At 50.3% G+C, this 19,962-nt stretch overlaps 1 protein-coding gene across 1 annotated transcript in view; it reads left to right on the plus strand.

The window, feature by feature from the left end:
• Positions 1-227: 227 nt before the first annotated feature.
• Positions 228-19,962, plus strand: part of RASGRF1 (Ras protein specific guanine nucleotide releasing factor 1) — a 670,043-nt gene continuing 650,308 nt past the window's right edge. Inside the window, exon 1 of the mRNA XM_069624182.1 lies at positions 228-1,927. Within this exon, the coding sequence (XP_069480283.1) occupies positions 1,652-1,927 (276 nt within the window). The 5' untranslated portion in view covers positions 228-1,651. The remainder of the gene's footprint in view (positions 1,928-19,962) is intronic.

Raw genomic sequence — 19,962 nt, forward strand, 5'->3', positions numbered from 1 at the left:
CTTCGAGCACTCTCGCTCAGCCTGGTGCTTACAGAAAAAAAAATGACTGTCGCCCAGCAATAATCCAGCATCCATCTTGGGACGCCAAGAGGAAATGGATTCTGTCCCGTAGAGCTCTAGTAAGACGTCTGGGCGATATGAAATGGCAGGATTATTTTTATATTTGGCCGTTCACCACGTCACTGACTGACCTGAAGTGTGGATCGGGACCTTCTCAGAGGGCCCCTGCTTCTGCCGGTATAAGGCACACCTGGCAGCTGAGGAACACGGCGGGCGAGTAATGAGTTCCCACTCACCAACGACACGTGTGCCCCTGAGCAAGTCACCCCTTCCATGGAACAATCGCGAAGAAGGGACAAGCAACAGTAGTACGGGTGTTGTGGTGTAGATAGGAGAGGCGCTCCTACTTGATAGGAGCTGGGGCCGTGTGACTCGTCGTCAAGGCTCCAACCAACGCAGCTTCGCCGAAGAGAGGACCGCGGCAAGAGACAGTGCCGAGGGACTCCGGCAGAGCTTCAGCGAGAGCTGCAGCAAAGGGTCCCAAGAGAGAGCTTAGCGAGGGTAGGAGGTCTGCAGCAAGGGACGCCCCGGCAGACCTCCGGGGAGGGGGGATCCGCGCAAGAGACGCCTCAAGACAGAGGCGTCGGGAGAGGGGGCGCTGCAGCAAAAAACTGCAAGAGCGACCTGCAACGGAGCGCTGGTTCTGAGGACGCTAAGATTCTGGAGACGCCGAGATCTTTAGCGCGAGACACCCAGAGAGCTCCTCGAAGGGGGAGATCTGCAGCAGGGGAGACCAGCACAGCTCTTCGGGAGGGGGAGGCGGGCTGCAGCAAGACACCGCTTGCTGTACTGGATGACAGGGGGGTGGAGGGGCGGGGGGGCGATCTGCGGGAAAGGCAGCGAGCAGGACCCACCCCACTGGTCTGCGGGAGTGATATATCGTTTCCCCTGGATCGGGGGACTGCGGGCAGTCGAAGATCAGCACGTAGGCCTGATTCGGGGGGGGTCTGCAGGGCAGAGAAGTGCCCACGCAGGGGGTCTGCGGGAGAGAGGATACCCCCCGCCCCCATCCTCCCTTTAGGTTGTGTGCAGGTGTGATGGGGCCCCGGGAGGGGCTCTCTACAGTGCTCTCCCGCTGCCGCTGCTGCTGTCCCTGGAGTTGGGTGCTAACGCCCGGAGGATGCTGAGCTCGGAAGGATGCTGAGTTGGGTTGCACGCTGATTTTGGGGGGATTGTCCGCTCGCCAGGATGCCTGCTCTGGGGCCGGGATTGTGTTTCCGCAGGGAAGCTGGCCCCTGGAGGGTGCGCATCTCGAGGAGGCTGCTTGCGGATGGGTGCAGGTTTTAGGGAGCTGCTAATTACGGACAGGATGCTGATTTCAGTGGGAGTGTGATGGCAGGTAGATGCTGATTTCCCCCAAAGATGCACGTTGCAGGACCATGCTGACACCGGTAGATGCTGCCTCTGGGGGGGCGCAGGTGATTCGGCGGCTGAGCTGACGGGCCGTGTGAGCTGCGGAAGAGCCTGCTTGCGGGAGCATGCGGAATTTATGGAGGGTGCGGATTTCGGCAGGATGGTGACTCGGGCGCAGACCAAGCTCGGCGGGTGCCGCTGACACGCCATGTGAGTTGCGGCAGCTCACGGGGCCACCATGCAGAAGGGGGTCCGGTTGAATGACGCCCATGTCACCTACCTGGGGCTGCTGGCCAAGAAGGACGGCAGCCGCAGGGGCTTCCTGAGCAAGCGGAGCTCGGACAACACCAAATGGCACAGCAAGTGGTTCTCGCTCCTGCAGAACATGCTCTTCTACTACGAGACGGACTCGAGCACCCGGCCCTCGGGCCTCTACCTGCTGGAGGGCAGCGTCTGCGAGCGCGGGGGGCCGGCCAAGGGCCCGCAGTGCGTGAAGGAGCCCCTGGAGAAGCAGGTACGCGGGGAAGGGGCTGCTGGCCTGTGCGCAAGGGTCACCGGGCGGGGCTACGGGGTCATTGCTTGGGGCAGAGCCTGGGTTTGTAGCCTGAAGGGGGAGAAGCGCGCGTTACGTGGGCATGGGCCCGCGGGAGGGGAGGGGTTGCAAACCAGGGATCCAACACGGGGAGGGGGCAAGAGAGAGGAAACCTTGATGCGGGGGTGCGTGGGGGCCAGGTGCGGACGGCCAGATGTTCAGAAGGAGGTTTAAAGCAAAGAGGTTCAGTATGAGGGCAAGGAGTCATGTGGCCAGAGAGGCAAACTGGGGGGCCCAGGTGGGATACGTAGTCGGGAGAACGAGCAGCACAATAAGGGGCCACATCATGTGTGGGCATACTGAGGAGATGTAGCCGAGGGCATAACGTTCCATAGACTGGATGAGCATATGTTGGGGTCTAAGCCTGGGGGTTAGATCGAGGAACCCCAGTATTGCGGGTGTACTGGGGCCACAGCAGTGTGAGCATGTAGTGGACCGCCTCTTGTGCTGCCATATCGAGAGCCGGCATCATGGGGAGATGGTGCCCGGGTGTGCATCAATCTGGGCACGTGCGAGTATGCCTTGTGGTGTGGTGCAGCAAGGCGACCTACCATGGTGGCATGGGGCAGGCTGGGTGGCTACTGCATGTGATTTGGGCATGCTGATGGGCCACCATTTGGTTCAGAAGACTGAGTGAGTGCTGATGGAGGGCCTTCACTGGGGACCTTGGCTTGGGAGGGAGAATACTCAGACAGTAGCTTGTACACAAGATGGTGTGGAAAATTAGTCTGGGAAGGCACTATTAGGGTATTGTAGCGGCAGTGGGTGTGCATGACGGAGGCCGTAGCCCGATGGAGCTACCATGGAGGAGTATCCTAACTGGAGGGACATGCAGTACTTCGTTTGTGGGGGTGTTTTCCAGGGCAGAGCCCTGGCACTTATTTTTTAGCCCTGGCACGTATTGTCTCAGACTCACTTTAATTATGAAGCGGTGATAGCCAGTGCATCCGTCAACCACAATTAGTAGGTGCAAGTTCTATTGTAACCCCAAATAAGTCAACACTGTGGGGAGCAGCTACGGTTCACGGCAGCAGTGGTGGGGAACTGCCCACCCGCAGTGCCATGGGAGGGCTAGAAAATATTTGGGTCCTGGCACTTCTTTTTTTACAAATTAAGCACGGGACGTGTGATACAGAGGGGTTAATTAAGCCTCTTGGCTGAGTTCAGGGTTGTACTGAGGGTCCGGCAACTCTGGGAGGGGGAAAAACTGAGAACATCAACTTATGGGAGCAACAAGTTAAACATACTAAGGAGAAGCTACCTAAAGCACTGCATTACACGGCGGGGCGAGAATCTAGTGTAGGGCAAGGTGCGTAATGATGGACAGCACCCTACGGGCATACTGATTGGAAGCAGGCTGGGGGCATGCAGAGGTTCTACAGATCGAAACCTCGGGTATTGTGAGGGTCAGCAGCCTACAGTTGAACTCCTCCAACATCATGAGGTTCAGCAGCCTTTAGATGAAAGCCAATGATGTCATGGGGGTCCGCAGCCTCAGCCTAAGACAGGTGTCTGCAATCTTTGGCCCTCTAGATGTTTTGGACTACAACTCCCATCATTCTTAGCCAGCAAAGTCAATGTTAAGGGAACAGGAGATTCGTAGTCCAAGACATATGGGGAGCAATGGGTTGCAGTCCTCTGGCCCACGAGGGGGGCATACATGGTCAGCAGTTGAGAGTACATGGAGTTTCATGCTGAGTGGCTGGAGATTGACGATGGCCTTGTGTCACACTAAAAAGCACCAGGCGAGGGCAGGGCATGGTGCTTTTTAAGGAATACACCAAGAGGCAGCATCCTGTGTGGGTGGGAATAAGGAGTGGACTGTACATAGGTATGGCGGTAGAGATTGTTTTTCTACAAATCACCCATTCTAGAAATGCCAACTCTGACTTCTCACTGGTCCCATCACGGGTGACTTGCATGCTCATGTGTTGTCAATGTTCTATGGGTAGTGTGTCCGTGGCCTTTGGTATATTTTGTTCAAAGCAACATAGGACGTCTGGGCTGTCTACATCCACTCCCTGTGAGACTTGTATATGTCTACTGTGATAATATCAAGAACTTTGAAACACAACGTTTCTTGACTTCTTTTTAGTTTTGGCTATTAGGTGGCCCTTAAGGCGCCACCTATAAGCAAAACTATTTCATTAGATTACAGCTAGGGAGAAATGGCATATGAGAAGGTACACAAAGTGTTTGATTATTTAACCACCCATTGACTCCCCATGGCCATGCCCAGCCACTTTCTGCCTGTCCCCACACAAAACGCATCCTCCTGGGATCTCTTAGAGCTAGCTGTATCAATCCTTGCCATCAAACGTTCTGCTGGAAGTGCCTGACAGTGTTTTTTCATAGCAGCCATTCAATGACTTAATTGGAGCTTTAAACATGCTACTGGTGCAATAAAAATGTTGCAACCAGGTCTGCATTCGGCCACTTGAGGCGTGTCCTTAAATAAAGTCCCTTTAAAAACAAGCATTGGCAAAGTGAACAGTTTGTCTTGTGTAAGTATTAGGCCCTTGCCAGGCACTGCTATTATTTGCCCAGGTATTCACACTATTTTGCAGCTGCTACCATCGACGGGCAGTTAATACAACTACTGCAGTGCCTGGCAAATGCCTTTCACATGCCTACATAAAACTGTTGGCATTGCCAATGCTTGTTTGTTTAGCATTTTCTATTGCGTTTTTGCATAACAAACATCACAAAGCCCAAGCCAAATCCATTATGAGCAGCTAATGACTAGCACAGCCAGTGACACCCTGTCACACGCATCACTGACACACTCCATATACAACCTATGGGCACTGAGAACATTTCAGACCAGTCCTCATTGCTGAGAGAAAAGACTGACAAATGCATAGTTATAACCTCTCCTTCCACTAGCATAATTACATGACTAGATGAGTGGGGCTGGTATACCCAACATCAACAGCAACACTCTCTAAGATGTAAGCATCCCTAAAACAAAAACATAAGCCAGAAACAAACAAAACATCACACAAAATACAACCCAGAATGGAGAAGGTAGACTCCAAGTACATTCAAGATAGAGGAGGATTAGGTGCACAACTTGGGGGGGGGGGGGGCAAAATCCTAAATCAAAGCAGCTAAATAGATGAGAGCAGAGCCTGCTTGATCAGAATGTGTTATGTTAGCTTGTGTTATGTTATGATACAACTGTAAAGGCAGGTAACCATGTAAACCTAGTCATTTCATTCAATTTACACTGCAGGTGCAGGAAGTACACTAGGGGTTCTGCCGTTAAAAATCCTTTGTAGCTTATTCACAACAAAAGATGATTTAATCCTCAAAATACTTGTGCAAAACATCTTTACTTTGTCAAATCTACAAGAATTCAGAAAAAAAAGAATCGGAATACGTTGAATTAATTACTTTGTTAAGTTCGAAAATGCATATTCAATGTTAATAGGGCTCCATACATTATTGTAGCCCGTGGCCCACTCTGCGCCGGGCTAGGCAGGGCTACATACTTGTCCCTTAAGGGGAAATTAAGAAATTCAGGGGCAGGCACCAGGGTGTTATGTTACGTTACTGTGCTTTTATACTGTGCCAAATCACCACCGTAGTAGTTTCAGAGCGCTTGATCCTTATCTCTGACGTATTGTGACCCCACCCGGGTGTTCCAGACTTTAATCTGCTTGAATAATGTTGAGCAAAACGAGGAATGCAAGAGGGCGAGTGGGGTGAGAACAATGTAGTCTGGGCAAATGGGCAAAGGGAAGTGCTTTATGTAAGGATGCACGTGTGTCTCCCCATCTTAAATGGATTGTCTTCTGAAGAAAGGTATTGCATGCATGTATCGACAGTAATTACTTCGTGGTAATTGACCACAAAGTAATTACTTCAAATTTTCATTAAAATATTTTAGGGAATTGTGGGGTAAGGGCTAAGAAGGGGTTTGGAGAATGGGGAATGGGAGAACCCCCAAATAAAAAAAGAATGGATGATAACATTGGAAGGAATTACTTCGTGGTAAATTCATTGGCAAAATGACTGGGAACCCTGCAGACAGTTAGAGAATAGATCTATGTGTTGAGATTGCATAAGGAAATTGGTTCCAAGGAAGTTTTGGAAAGCTGTATATTAAATATTGAGTAGTGTTGAGCGTGTGAGGGACTCGAGAACGTGTACGGGCAATCCTGGTAGGGATGTCGGCTTAATACATCTGCTGCATCCAATGGAATTACTGCAGATATTTACGGGATGGTACTCCTGGAACTAGCAAGCCAACCTTAATTCAGAGGCCTAGTCCAAGAGTGGAACAGTCATAAAAGTGAACGTTGGTTTTTGCGGAGGAGGAGAAAATAGGGGGATGTAAGGGGAGAGGGGGACCAACTGCTGTTTACCATCTTCTGTACGGATTCTGAAATTTCATTTTTTTCCCAACCCTTTGAAATTCATCATATCTTTCTTTCTTTTGATATACAATATTAATTAGGAATTGGATGGTAATTAAAGGTGGGCGAAAATGGCTAATTCTGTTCCCCGGGAAAATTGGCAGATTTCTAGCACATTTAACTCAAAATGTCAATTTCACCCACAGAGCGGCGGTAGACCATTGGGGCCTTTTCAAGTACGAAATTGGTAAAAACGAAATTTTGGGTGGGAAATGGGTGCTTGGCTTCTTTAAATTTCGGTTTTCCCTGAAATTTCGTTTTTGCCGTGTTTTGGACCACACAAAAAAAAATTGTTTTGTTGTTGTGAAAAACAAAATGACCAAAAGTCAGCAGAAAAGGTGAAAAATCATCTCCCTGCCAGCGGAAAGTAATTGTTGATGAATTTTGCCAATTCCATTTCGACAGTGGGATTTTCACCCACACCCAGTGGTAATGAAGATATTAGTACCAGTACATGCCTTCCAGTTATACAGTTAATGAATAGAGTGAATGACGGAAGGAGGGCCATTATGATTTAACCCTTTAGAACAGCATTTCTGCTCTGGAGGGATTCCAGCCTTCCAATACTTACAAAAGAATGCAGCACACTATTGTTTGGCGAGACTTGATTATATATATTTTTTTAACTTACTTTAAATATCACAGTTCATCTGTGTATTGGTCACTCGTTCCATTGGGTTTAAACAGTAATGTTGTGAAGGTCTTGGACAACACTACCTGACTATGCCATATTACACATATTGTACATATCCGGCGCTGTTCAAATAAGACATCTTGCGCAATGTCGATTGGTGTATATCATTGGTCTATAAGATTATGCATCTTTGTATTTAATGGGTAAAGCATAAGTTGCCAATGCCAAAGAATGATGAATAAACCTAATTATGAGCAACAAGACAATTAGTTGAGAGATAGTTAGATCCAAACTAGAGTTGTGATTTTGAAGAAAGTACGCATTCCCTACTTAGCAGTGATTGACAGATGATGATAGCAGGTGTAGGAAGAGTATACTTTATTTTGTGTTGTTTAGGTAGTGTGACTGTAATGTTAGTGGTCTTACCTGGACTAATCCATGCAGCCCATCCTGGGGCCGGATAGAATGTTGCAGGAACATAAGAAAAACACATAACAATAAAGAACAGAGCCCTCCTGCCCTACAAGTGGGCTGGGCAGGGGAGAAGGGTCTCAAGAAAGCCACTAGGAAACAGTTGGAGAAGGAAAGAGAGAAGAAAAGAAAATAAAAAATGGGGAGAAAAGAGGAACTGTTCCCTCTCTGGGGGGCTGTGACCTTGCACAAGCCCCCACGGCCTGATCATTACTCTGGGCCCACGTTGTGCTCCCAGAACAGCCCGGGTAACCATATGGTGTAATGCTTGTCGGCTCGCCCGAGTGCCAGACCGGTTGGACTCATCAATAAAGGCCTGCACCGCGTGCACGTGACAGAAAGGGCAAAGACTGAGGAGTCACCTGGTCCAGGCCACATAAGTGGGTCGGCCCAAACCAGGCCCCTTTGGGAATGGGGTTCGCCACGAAGATGAAAGAAGGACTGAGGGGCCACGTCATTGATTTTGGGCAGCCCCCCAGGGCACAAAGCTACCGAACAAGACAAAAAAGGGCCATGGGCCGCTGCAGTGATCGCGTGTAGCTCCCCAGGGCATGGGGCTGCCCAAGAAGGTGGGAACGTGCCACGGGAGCAGCAGTGAGTATGGCTGGCCACCACCCCGGCATGGTGGCCACCTAAAGCTTGTGTGTGGGTTGGGCATGCACAGTGAGTTTTGGGGAGCCCCACATGGTGGACAGAGTCACCCAGAAGAATAGACTGAGGGGGACCAAGCCTGTTTAGAATCATGAGGCAGATGAACCCAGCCATCAAGAGACAGACAGCACCTGAAAGTACTGGAAAGCGGTGGCTGACTGCAGCAGTCACCCCTATGTAAAACACTATGGCCCTCATTACGACCCTGGCGGAAATCGAAAAACGATGGCAGAAATGCAATACCGCCATCGAATAGCGCTCGGTGCGATTATGACCCGTCACCGTAAAGTACGATGCCATTAGCGACACCGTAGTGAACGCCAACGCTAACTGCACCAAGTACGCGCGCGCGCGCCATGCCAAACCGTAATTAGCACCATGGCGCAACGGTACGCGAATTCCGACCCTAGCGGACATGTACTTAACGCCATCAAGCACGGCGGAAAGTACCAATGCGCCATGGTGAGAAGTACGGCATCGCGAATCAACCGTAAACGGCCCCACTGAGTGCCTGTACACCGCTCCCTGGCCACATAGTACAACTCCCCGTAGGTGCAACGAAGTCACAATGCAACCAGTGAAATGTACAAGTCACCCATGCATGCCAACGAACAAAAGAATCACAAGAGGGGCGAATGGGAGCTGCAGGGCACAGATGGCACGAATACAGAAGCTATACCAATGGACATGACCTCAGTCTCCCACCAAGAAACGCACGCAAACACAGGCACCTGTGACCAGCAATATTCCGATAATCACATCATTCCACCAATCCACCTGGCTGACCGGCATCTGTTACACAAAACCTAATCCCCCGCCCCTGAGCATGACATCATTCAAACAGTCATATTGGCAGCCCTCACCCCTGACCTCACTGGGCTTCGTAGGCAAACGCGCCCAGCACAGTACCACGCAACTATACTCCGAAGCTGGAACCCAATGCAGATCTCCTCACAATACATCGCTCCCCAAATAGGAATATGCCACATCATTTGCAAAGAAGAACGCTACACGGCCCATATCAGAATAGAAATTTAATGCACAACAAATTCACCAAGCCCATACAGCCATTAGGCCATGAACTCCAAAACACATTTCACCATTGTGGGCTGCATCCGCAATAAATGACCAGCTACTTCTTGTGTGACGCCCTGTTCCTTCATGGTACACAGGGGCTACATTCTCGTACGAAAAGGCAACATGGAAGCGCCTAGAACCGCAGGGCCGTCCCAATAGGGAGGCACTAGTCCAGCTGAAAGGCCGAAATGTTGCTCCGAGCCACTAGTACTGCGTAAGGGCATGTGGCCCATTGGCGATCGTCCCATAAGATCGTAATGCTGCTCCACTGATTAACACGAAGCAGCAGGTGTCGGGAGTAAAACCCATCTGCAGGAGTGGCATACAGATGGCAGTGGCAAAAGGGGAGGAGATACCTGTCAACCAAAAGAAAAGAAAAAGAATAGAATGGCCATCAGAACTACATTCGAACAACTCACTTCAATGATCACACTAGATCCACAGCCATATGCATGCTAGCCCACTCCAAAGGATCATCACCACCCCAAAACCACTTGCGACTCATGACTATCCATATCGAGAAGAAAACACCATCACAAACGAGTGTACCTGTGCATGCGTCTGTGAAAACAGAATCCATCAGATGGGATTGGTAACGTGCATGGACACAAGTGTCTGAAGGCGCGTCGAGACAGGGAGGGCTCAACAAGGCCAGATAGACGATGGTCCCACTATGGCAGCCCTGCATCACATAGCGCAGGGGAGGCGGACAGATTCCAAGAAGCCCTGTACATGGCAAACACCGTATCAAATCATCTGTCCATGCATCCATTCATCATTCCCTCATCCCGTAATGATAACGCCTGTTTCCATACTCACATAACATGTGAGAATTCCATTGAGTCTGTGCGTTATGCAGCTGCAAAATCCACTGTGCCCCAGCCCGTAATTCCAGTGTTGTTTGTTTGTTTGTTTGTTTGTTTTATTTAGTATAGCGCTCCAGACCCAGGGGTAAATGGGCGCTTAAGGATAGGTTACATAATTACAGTAAATAATCAGTTATACAATTGTGGCGTTAAGATGCCAAATATAGAGTATACAGGCAGGCAGTAGGAGCATTTCAAGGTATGTACAATATATACAGTTGGTGCAGGTCTAAGACAATCATCTATTCAAGGTATGTACAGTAAACGCAAGTGGGACTGAGCTTAATTTATCTGGGGATTTCCTTCTCTAGAAGCCAGCTAATGACTGATCTTCTGAACAGTTGGAAGGATTTGGTCAATTTAATACTCAGTGGCAAGGTGTTCCAGAGTTGAGGGGCAAGGACACTAAAGCTTGAGCCCCCCGCTCTTTTGGCGGAGAATCTGGGCACGGTGAGGCAGAGAGTATTGGATGATCTGGTGAGTCTTGTGTTAGGCTTGAGGGAGAATTTGTTGGTGAGGTACTGGGGGGCAAGGTGATTTAGGGCTTTATAGGTGAGGCAGAGGGTTTTCAAGTCGATTTTTTGTTGGATAGATAACCATTTACAAGCTAGTCTTATGTGTGAGATGTGCTCTCTCCTGGGAATGTTTAGAGCTGCTCTCGGCGCATTATTCTGGAGGATCTGAAGTTTCTTGATTATAGCTTTGTTGGCACCAAGGTAGAGGCTGTTGCAATAATCGAGCTTAGATTGTATGAGGGCCCTCGCCAGAATGAGGCAGCTGTTTGTAGATAGAAAGGGTTTACAAGTCCTAATTAATTTCCCCGTGTAGGCGGTAGCTGAGGCGGTCATATTAACTTGTTTGGAGAGGTTGGTATTGGCGTCTAGGTAGAAGCCTAGGGTTTTCACATGGTTTACAACTGGAATGATGTTGCCATCTATGATGAATTTGGAGTAGTCAGGGCTGAGTTTCTGTAGGTTATTGGGGGAGCCGACCAAGAGGAGCTCGGTCTTCTCATCATTCAGGCAGAGGCCGTGTATGGCCATCCATGCCTGAATGATGGCGAAGATTTCGTTGATCCTGGTGGCGTCAGTGTTGTAGTTGCCAGTGATGGTGAGGAGTATCTGGGTGTCATCCGCGTAGTTAGTGTAGGTGACACCCAGATGGTCCAATTTGTCAAAGAGGGGTTTGGTAAAGATATTGTAGAGGGTAGGGGAGACGCAGGACCCTTGTGGGACACCGCATGTGATGGGGATGGGGTCTGCTGCAGCCAAAGATGAAAAAACCCTCATGGTTCTGTTGGCTAGGAAAGATTGTATCCAAGTGACAGCAGAGTGTGAGAAGTGGGCAGCAGATGAAAGGTGGTTACAGAGTATTTTGTGGTCAACCAGGTCAAAGGCTGCTGAGAGGTCTAGGAGGAGTAGGATGGCTGCTTTGTTGTTGTCCTTGATGCCATCAATCTGGCTTTTGAGGTCAACGAGGGCTGTTTCTGTTCCGTGTTGAGGACGAAAGCCAGATTGACGCAGGCCTAACAGTTGATTGGTCTCCAGGTAATCTTGGATTTGCAGGTAGGCGACTCTGTCGAGGATTTTTAGCAGGAAAGGGACCGTAGTGATGGGTCTGTAATTGGTGGGTATGGCCGGGTCGAGAGATTGTTTTTTTAAGAGGGGCAGAACCCAGGACTGTTTCAGGTTGTTAGGTACAGAATTGGTTGAGAATGAAAGGTTTATTAGTTTGGAGATGAAGGGGGCTAGGTCTCGTGCAGCATCTTTGATGATCTGGGCGGGGCAGCTGTCCCCTTTACAATTAGAAGGTTTGAGGGATGCTATGATTTTTTGGATTTCAGGAATAGTAACCGGTTTGAAAGTGAAGCCAGAGGTGTTATGGGTCGGGGTGGGTGCGCTAGGAATGAGGGCATTGCTGTTGGCGAGTTGTTGTCTTTTGGTTTCAATTTTGTTTTGGAGACCAGTAATTTTATTGGCGAGGGCATTTTGGATACTGGTGCACCAAGGCTTGTCCTTCACGCAGGTATCGGTAGGAGGGTTAGGGTTTTCTAGTTCCTTCAGGATGGTGAAGAGTTCTTTAACCGACGATTGGGCATTATTTATTCTAGTATTGTAGGTTTCCTTTTTAGTGCGGATTATCTCTTTCTTATAGAAGGAAGAGATGGTTTTGAGATTAGATTTGTTTTCTGCAGTGGGGTTGGATTTCCATAAGGCTTCCATCTTGGCTTTCTTTTTTCTTATGGATTTGAGTTCTGGTGTGAACCAAGGGTTCAAGTGGGCTATGGGTTTACCTTTACGTTCCTTTAGGGGAGCGACAGTATCAATGGCGCTGGTGAGGGCATCATTGTAGGTGTTGACTAGAAGGTTCAGGTCGGCAGTGGCAGGCAGTGTGTTTAGCGAAGGGAGGATCAGAGGTGTGAGGGTCTCTGCTGAGATATTGCGCTTGTTTCTAGACAGGCAGGCTGGTGCACAGGGGCTCTGTTTGGGGTTGGGATTATTTAGGTTGATTTCAAATGATATGAGGGAGTGGTCAGTCCATGCGAGTGGTTGTGGGGCTTTGCAGGTGATATTACAGTTGTGGGCTGCAATCCAATCTATGGTTCTACCTTTCTGGTGGGTGGGTAGTGTAACGACTTGAGTGAAGTCGTGCTCGGATAAGGCGTTGGCCAGGGAGGCAGCTGGAGAGTCGTTAGGGTCATTAAATCCTAAGTTGAAGTCTCCTAAAATGATATTTTGGGAGTGGGGTTTGGTGTTCTCTGCTATGAGAGTGGTAATGTCTTCCTCAAAGGATCCTGTGGGGCCTGGGGGTCTATATATTAGTTGCACAGTAATGGTGCTCTTGGGGGTAGTTTGTACTTTGTAGGTGAGGTGCTCGCAGGACTTTAGCGGGGGGGAGGTGATGTGTCTGAAGTCGAGTGAGGATTTGAAAATGATAGCTACACCTCCTCCGCGAGCATTAGGTCTGTCTGCTCTGAGGATGGAGTAGTTGTCGGGGAGGGCCAGAGTGAGGTAGGGTCCTGCTGCTTCATGTAACCAAGTTTCTGTAGTGGCAAGGAAGTCGAGGTCTCCTGAGAGGATAATGTCAGCAATTTCGGTGGGGTGGGCTACTAGAGATCTAACATTGAGTAGTGCACCTTTTAGAGCAGTTGCGTTAGTGGTCATGGCACTATCCTTAGTGGTTGAAGTTTTAGTCATAGGTTTGGTAGGCAGTTTGCTAGAAGTGGTGGGGAGTCTAACGCCAAGTCTATTATTGCGGTCTTGGAAGGTGGGGTAAGTTGTGGGACAGTGATCTAATAGGTTGGGAAGGAGAAGGTTGGAGGCAGTATGGTTGGCATTTGTTGAGTTGGTACTGTTAGGTAGGATGTTGGCTGGTGTGGCCTTACTTTTAGCGAAGAGTTGTTGGTGGGGGGTGTGTGAGAAAGGTGGAAGGGAGGGGAGGAAGGGTGTGGGGCAGGGGATGGGGTGGTGCCTAGGGCAGCCTAGTTTGGCTAGTCCATTGTTGTATGGTATGTAGCTGTTATTGCTACATGGAGTGTTATTGTTTAAGATACAGAAAGGGAACATGGTGAGTATGAGCCAATGGATCATAATTGGAATTGAGGAGAGCGTGGGTAGTTTGGTTGTTGGCGCAGTAGGATAGGCAGGGGCAAGATTTGAACTAGCTGGTGTGGTGCGGAGACGGGCAATTTTAATTAAAGCACAGCCGAGGTTATAGATTGAAGTTGCTGTTATAGTGCAGAAAGGGCAGTTTCAGTAATACCGCTACAGATGGCACAGGCTAAAATCGAAATTGTAGCTAGGGTGCAAAAGGGCAGTTCAAATAAAGCCAACATAGGTAGGCACAGGCTAAATGCGAAGTTGTAGCTAGGGCAGTTCAAATGAAGCAAACACAGGTAGGCACAGGCTAAAATCGAAATTGTTGCTAGGTGCAAAAGGGCAGTTCAAATGAAGCAAACACAGGTAGGCACAAGCTAAAATCGAAATTGTTGCTAGGTGCAAAAGGGCAGTTCAAATGAAGCAAACACAGGTAGGCACAGGCTAAATGCGAAGTTGTAGCTAGGGCAGTTCAAATGAAGCAAACACAGGTAGGCACAGGCTAAAATCGAAATTGTTGCTAGGTGCAAAAGGGCAGTTCAAATGAAGCAAACACAGGTAGGCACAAGCTAAAATCGAAATTGTTGCTAGGTGCAAAAGGGCAGTTCAAATGAAGCAAACACAGGTAGGCACAGGCTAAATGCGAAGTTGTAGTTAGGGCAGTTCAAATGAAGCAAACACAGGTAGGCACAGGCTAAAATCGAAATTATTGCTAGGTGCAAAAGGGCAGTTCAAATGAAGCAAACACAGTAGGCAAAGGCTAAATGCGAGGTTGTAGCTAGGGTGCAAAAGGGGAGAGGGAGCAGCCAAAGCTCCTGCTCTAAGAAGAGGGTCTGACAATGCCGTGACGTTGGCCTGAGCCGGATATATTGATGGGACAGGTTACCGTATTTACTTTGATGCTGAAAAGATCATAACATATCGTGGTAGAGTCATATTTCACAGCGTGCAGAGGTAGTGCAAACAACAAATGAACTATATGAACTAGCATATAACTGGCTAGGCGCGGCAAGAGGCACCGGCCTGATCACCGGTGAGTAGCTATTTGGCGCGACACAATTCAGATGTGGTCTGAAAGCGACCATAAGGCTCAGCATCAATATGGACAAGTGTGAGTGACAGAAATTACGGGTGAATTGACCAGGCAAGTCTCCTGGCTCCGAGATCAGTAATGCTGTTCATGTCCACAGAGTGACGGTAGTCAGGATGGCGTGTAAACCGAAGGATAGTACCTGAGGTGTGCCGCAGGGACGTGCAGGCTGGATAGGGCAAGGCAGGGCCAGTTGTGTCCGTGTTGGTGCGTGAGGGCGCAGGAGTCGAGTATGATGGCGACGCCTGACCGCTGCGAAGTAACATGTATTTGGGAACGTCCGGCCTCATCATCCACTTCGCTATTGCGCATCCCAAACTATTCATATCAATCATTGCATCCTCGCCATGGCCCCTGTCCCAAGGACACTGAACAATAGAACGTTATATTTGCAGTCAGACCTGTGGGCATCTCCTCGCCGCTAGCTGAAGACCGAAAGCGCCGCCCTTCGAATTCCTCATTTGCAACATCACGTCGAAAAGGCATCTGTGGCCGCTTGAAATCACAAATTAATCCATCTAGTGCGGCTGTGTGTGAAAATGGCAACTGCCTTCACTCACAAATGGGAGGCCCCGCCCGTCGGTGAACCTCGGTACAGTGATGCATGAGGGTCCACCGTTACTCGAGTACTACGTTCCACTGACCCTTCACAAGTCTGTTCGCGACTGCATAGAATGCATGTGAAACAATGGGACCATAGCCGAATGAACATATCAACCAATGTTACACGGCCATCGGGTACTAATACATGATTGTAATAGCAAGATGCCATTCCTCGAATTGCAGCGTTGTGTGCGGGACGTGCTCGCCCAAAGGGGAGAGCAGCTTGCACAGGTGGAATGAATCACCACAGGTGGAAGCCATACAGCCTGAAAACACATACATTGCACACCCAGTCTCCTCCCACAACCACACCCACTCCGAAATGCTACCGGCAGGACTCGCGATGTTGGCCCTGGGGGACCTGATAGCACTGCAAGTACTCCAACTCCAAGAAGAAGACGAACACCAACTACAACCGGCCGCACGGAGGAGACGCAGGAGGAGGAGGAGGGCAAGGCAGGGCCAGCAAGGGCTGCCAGCACAGCCACTACCACCACGCAGGCAGCCCGCAATCCCACGCCTCCGAGCACATCCGTTCAACCTCACTGATGAGCAGATCCACACCCTCTACCGTTTGGACCGGGACACCATAGCCGCCATTGTGGACATGACACAGGCTGACCTTGTCAGCATGATAGATAGCCCAACCGCCATCCCACCCCTACTGAAGGTGGTGTCTGTACTCCACTTCCTGGCCACAGGCACCTACCAGCACACAGTCGGACAGTTGCATGGCATTTCTCAGCCACTGTTCTCACGGACACTATTGCAAGTGCTCAATGCCCTCCTGCAGCACGCAGACGACTACATCTCTCTACCACGCTCGGAGCAGGAAATAACCAACACAAAAGTGGGATTCCATGCACTTGGCGGCATACCGGGTTGCATTGGTGCCATCAACTGCACCCATGTGGAATTGGTCGTCCCACATGCCATGGAGGCCCAGTACTGCAACCGAAAACAATTTCATTCACTGAATGTACAAATGGTGTGTGACTCCAACAGGATCATTACACATTGTTGTGCCCGATTCCCTGGATCAACCCATGATTCTATGGTCTTGAGGAACTCTACAATACCACGCTACATGGAGCGACACGCAGGGAACAGATCCTGGCTACTCGGTGAGTCTCATTTCATGCATGATGATGTGGGGTATGTGATGCGGCAATGACCTGGCAGGAAGGGGGGGGTGCGTACGTAGCAATGGCATTCCACATAATTCGTTTATCGTCCACATACAGGTGATGCCGGATATCCACTGAAGAGATGGCTCCTCACACCAGTCCGGAACCCACGGGACCAGCATGAGGAGGACTACAACCATGCCCACTCACGTACCCGTGTAGTCATTGAACAGGCATTCGGCCTACTGAAGACCCGTTTCCGGTGCCTCAGCAGGTCTGGCGGGGCACTCCTGTACCGCCATGAGAAGGTTGCAAAGATGGTGATGGCATGTGTCATGCTCCACAACATGTGCGTACGTAGAAATGTGCCCATGCCCCCTGACGCAGAACTGCAAGCACCTGAAGATGGTCATGATGAGGGTGGGGATGTGGCAGCACCTCAAGGAGTCTGCGAGGCACAGGAGGGCCGTGAAATTCATCAGCATCTCATAGATGCATGCTTCTAGCACTCACGCCTGGTGGCTGATACATGGACACGGGACTCGTGGCACTGTGTGTGTCTGGTACATGCACAACATGGACTGTACGCCTATGATGGCCTAGTACACAAAGATCATTGTCCACACATCTCATTGTTTGATCGTGCATTGTTTATGGCATATGTGATATCATGTTGAACACCCTATCGACCCGCCACCCAAGTGAGCCCAACACACCCCCTCCACCCTCCTACCTCCCCCCCGAACACCAGTGTCCAAAGATGCTCATTGTCAGTGGGCAGACGCTATTGCAAGCCCCCTCTCCGGGTATCAGGGGCACCCCTGCCTGTGGAGCGCAGGTTCCTCCCAGATCTACGTTGGGGGCTGCCCTGGACGGAACTTGCAACGGATGATGTCTCTGCCTGCTCACGTCCATGCATGTCCCTAAGGGTTTGTGAGAGCTCAGTGAGCACACGGCGCACAGCGGCAAGTTCAGCACATACGTCTTTGGACGTCGCATGCAGTTCCCCCCTCAGGCTCTCGGTGCTTCTCTCCATTTGTACTCTCAGGCTCTCGGTGCTTCTCTCCATTTCTGCCCTAAGCGTCTCAGTTGATGTTTCTATGGCTGCCTTAGTACCCCCACATTCATCAGCATGGTCCTTGAGGAACGTGGCCAGTTGCTGCTGTTGCACGATCACCTGGTCGAGGGACTGTTGCCTCTGCTGTGCCATGGCCATTTGCGGTGGTGTCACAGAGGGGCTGTTCGCCTCATGTTGCCCTGCCACAGGGCTTGTGGGGGATGGCCAGTCGTCGTCTTGTGGGTGCCCCTGCGTGGTATCCTCATGGTGTACGGGATGGAACAGACAGGGGGATTGGGACAGGTCATGGATGGATCTGACTTCGACATCCCCGTCTTCTGTGTCGGAGCATGCTGCCATTAATGGGGTGTCACCTATGGTGCTGCTGCCACCAGAGGCAGTACCTTCTGTGGCATCCATTGGGGGGACCTGTGGTGGTGCTGTTGTGGGCATGCTGGCTGCTGGGGTGCCTGTTGATGTTCCCTCCTGTGTGCTGCCACTTGATATGTGCTGCTGCCGTGTCTTGATGCGTGCAGCTGAGGTGGAGGGTCTTTGGCCGTCGGTCTTGGCCCTCTTTGCAGGTGTACTGGTAGGAGTGTCCTGGAGCTCGTCGTTTGGATCGGACCCTGTGGTGGAGTAAAGGAGGGCGAGCGTTATTAATGGGTCTGTGGGAATTGGAATGGCAATGTATCACATGCATTGGGGTGGTACCTGAGGGTGATTTGGGTCGGGGCCTTGGAGGTGCTTTCATTTGTGTGTGGAGTGAGGGTGCAGTTGTTTGGCAGCCTGCAGTTAGGGTGTGCCTGCTGCACGTGTAGTGGGTGTTTTTGGGGTTTTTACTTATTTATGTATTTATTGTGAGTTTTAAAGTGCGCTATCAGGCCAATGTGTGTGGACGTTCTCCTGGCCATGTGTTGCTGTTGCGCTATGTGGACACATGTGAATCACATGATTGGACATTGTGGATTTGGCATGGTTTTATTTGGGACACCTACCTGATTCTCCGGATGTCTGCACTCCTTTCTCCATCCCTCCGACTCCCTCTATGCTCTCCATTCCAATGGTGGAGGCACAGATTTCTTCCCAGGGGGTCAACTTGATGGGTGATTCCGATCCTCCCCCGGTGGCTGTGGCAATGTTGCGGTTGGCAGAAAGTATGCTACGGACGCGTATCCGCAGGTCGTCCCACCGCTTCCTGCATTGCTGTGGGTTGCGGGGTGCGGTCCCCACCGCACTTACCCGCTGTGCCACCAGGGCCCATATGGCCTTCTTGTTCGCAAGTGCCGTCCTGGTCATTTGCGTGGAGAAGACGGCGGCGGCATTCTCCTGGAGGGTCTCGGTAAGCACGGTGAGTTCCTCACGGGAGAAGTGGACCTGCCGCTTGCGGTCGCACGCTTTCTTCGCTACTTTTCCCATTTTTCTTGGTTTCACTAGGGTGGATGACGGGTTGGGATGTGTCTCAGGGTGGTGTTTTTAGTGGTTGTGTGTATTTTGTGGTTTTATAGGTGTACGGCGTGTTGTTTCCCGTTCCGGGCCCATGTTTTTACTTCAGTTTCCGTATATATTTACGGTCACCGTACTTTACGGTTGGCGCTCACTGCGGTGTCCGCTATGATGGGTGGCGGTATTGCACCTAGGGCGCCGTACGGTGGCGGTGTGGGCTGTTTTGGGGTCATTTCCGCCATCGCGGACTTTGCACTTCCGCCATGGCGTGGTGCTCGTGCCCGATGGGTCGGAATGGGCCGCACTTTGCTCCATCGTGCAATGGCGGAAACGCTATTTACGCTGTGGCGGTCCGGTCAGTCACTTTCCGCCAGGGTCGTAATGAGGGCCTATGCGTTTTATGTTACTGTTAGTTGTGTGTTTACATGTATATTTATAAGTGCTTATTGATTATAAGTATACATAGTTATGGTTATTTATATATAGTTCATGTCAGTTGTCAAGTAGATGGAATGCATATAGTGTGGGTAGTGTCATGTATGTAAGAGAGGGAAAGGGAATTAATTGTGTGTACCCTGGTGTGGGATATGCAAGGGAAGTGGTGGCCTGCCAGAGGCCGTCTAGCGTGTGGGGCAACTCACTGGGGCCATTTCAGCCCCCCCCCTATACAGTGGATGGTCCCAGGTATGGGTCAGGGAAGTTCTGTCAGACACACCCTATGGATCTCCTGCTTAACCCACTAATGGAGCGTGGACGGGGCAGGTCCCTATAGGAAGGACTCAAGCCCAGAAAGAAAGGGGATCAGTGTTAGTAATGTTTCACGAGGGAGATTATGTGTTATAGAAGTATAGAGGGGTCCCCGTTGCCGTCGCTAAAAGATCCATGTTAGTTAGCTTATCTACTGTACAAAATGGCCACTGT

This window comes from Ambystoma mexicanum, chromosome 11 (assembly GCF_040938575.1).
Source record: "Ambystoma mexicanum isolate Mex_15411 chromosome 11, UKY_AmexF1_1, whole genome shotgun sequence".
Taxonomy (NCBI): Eukaryota; Metazoa; Chordata; class Amphibia; order Caudata; family Ambystomatidae; genus Ambystoma; species Ambystoma mexicanum.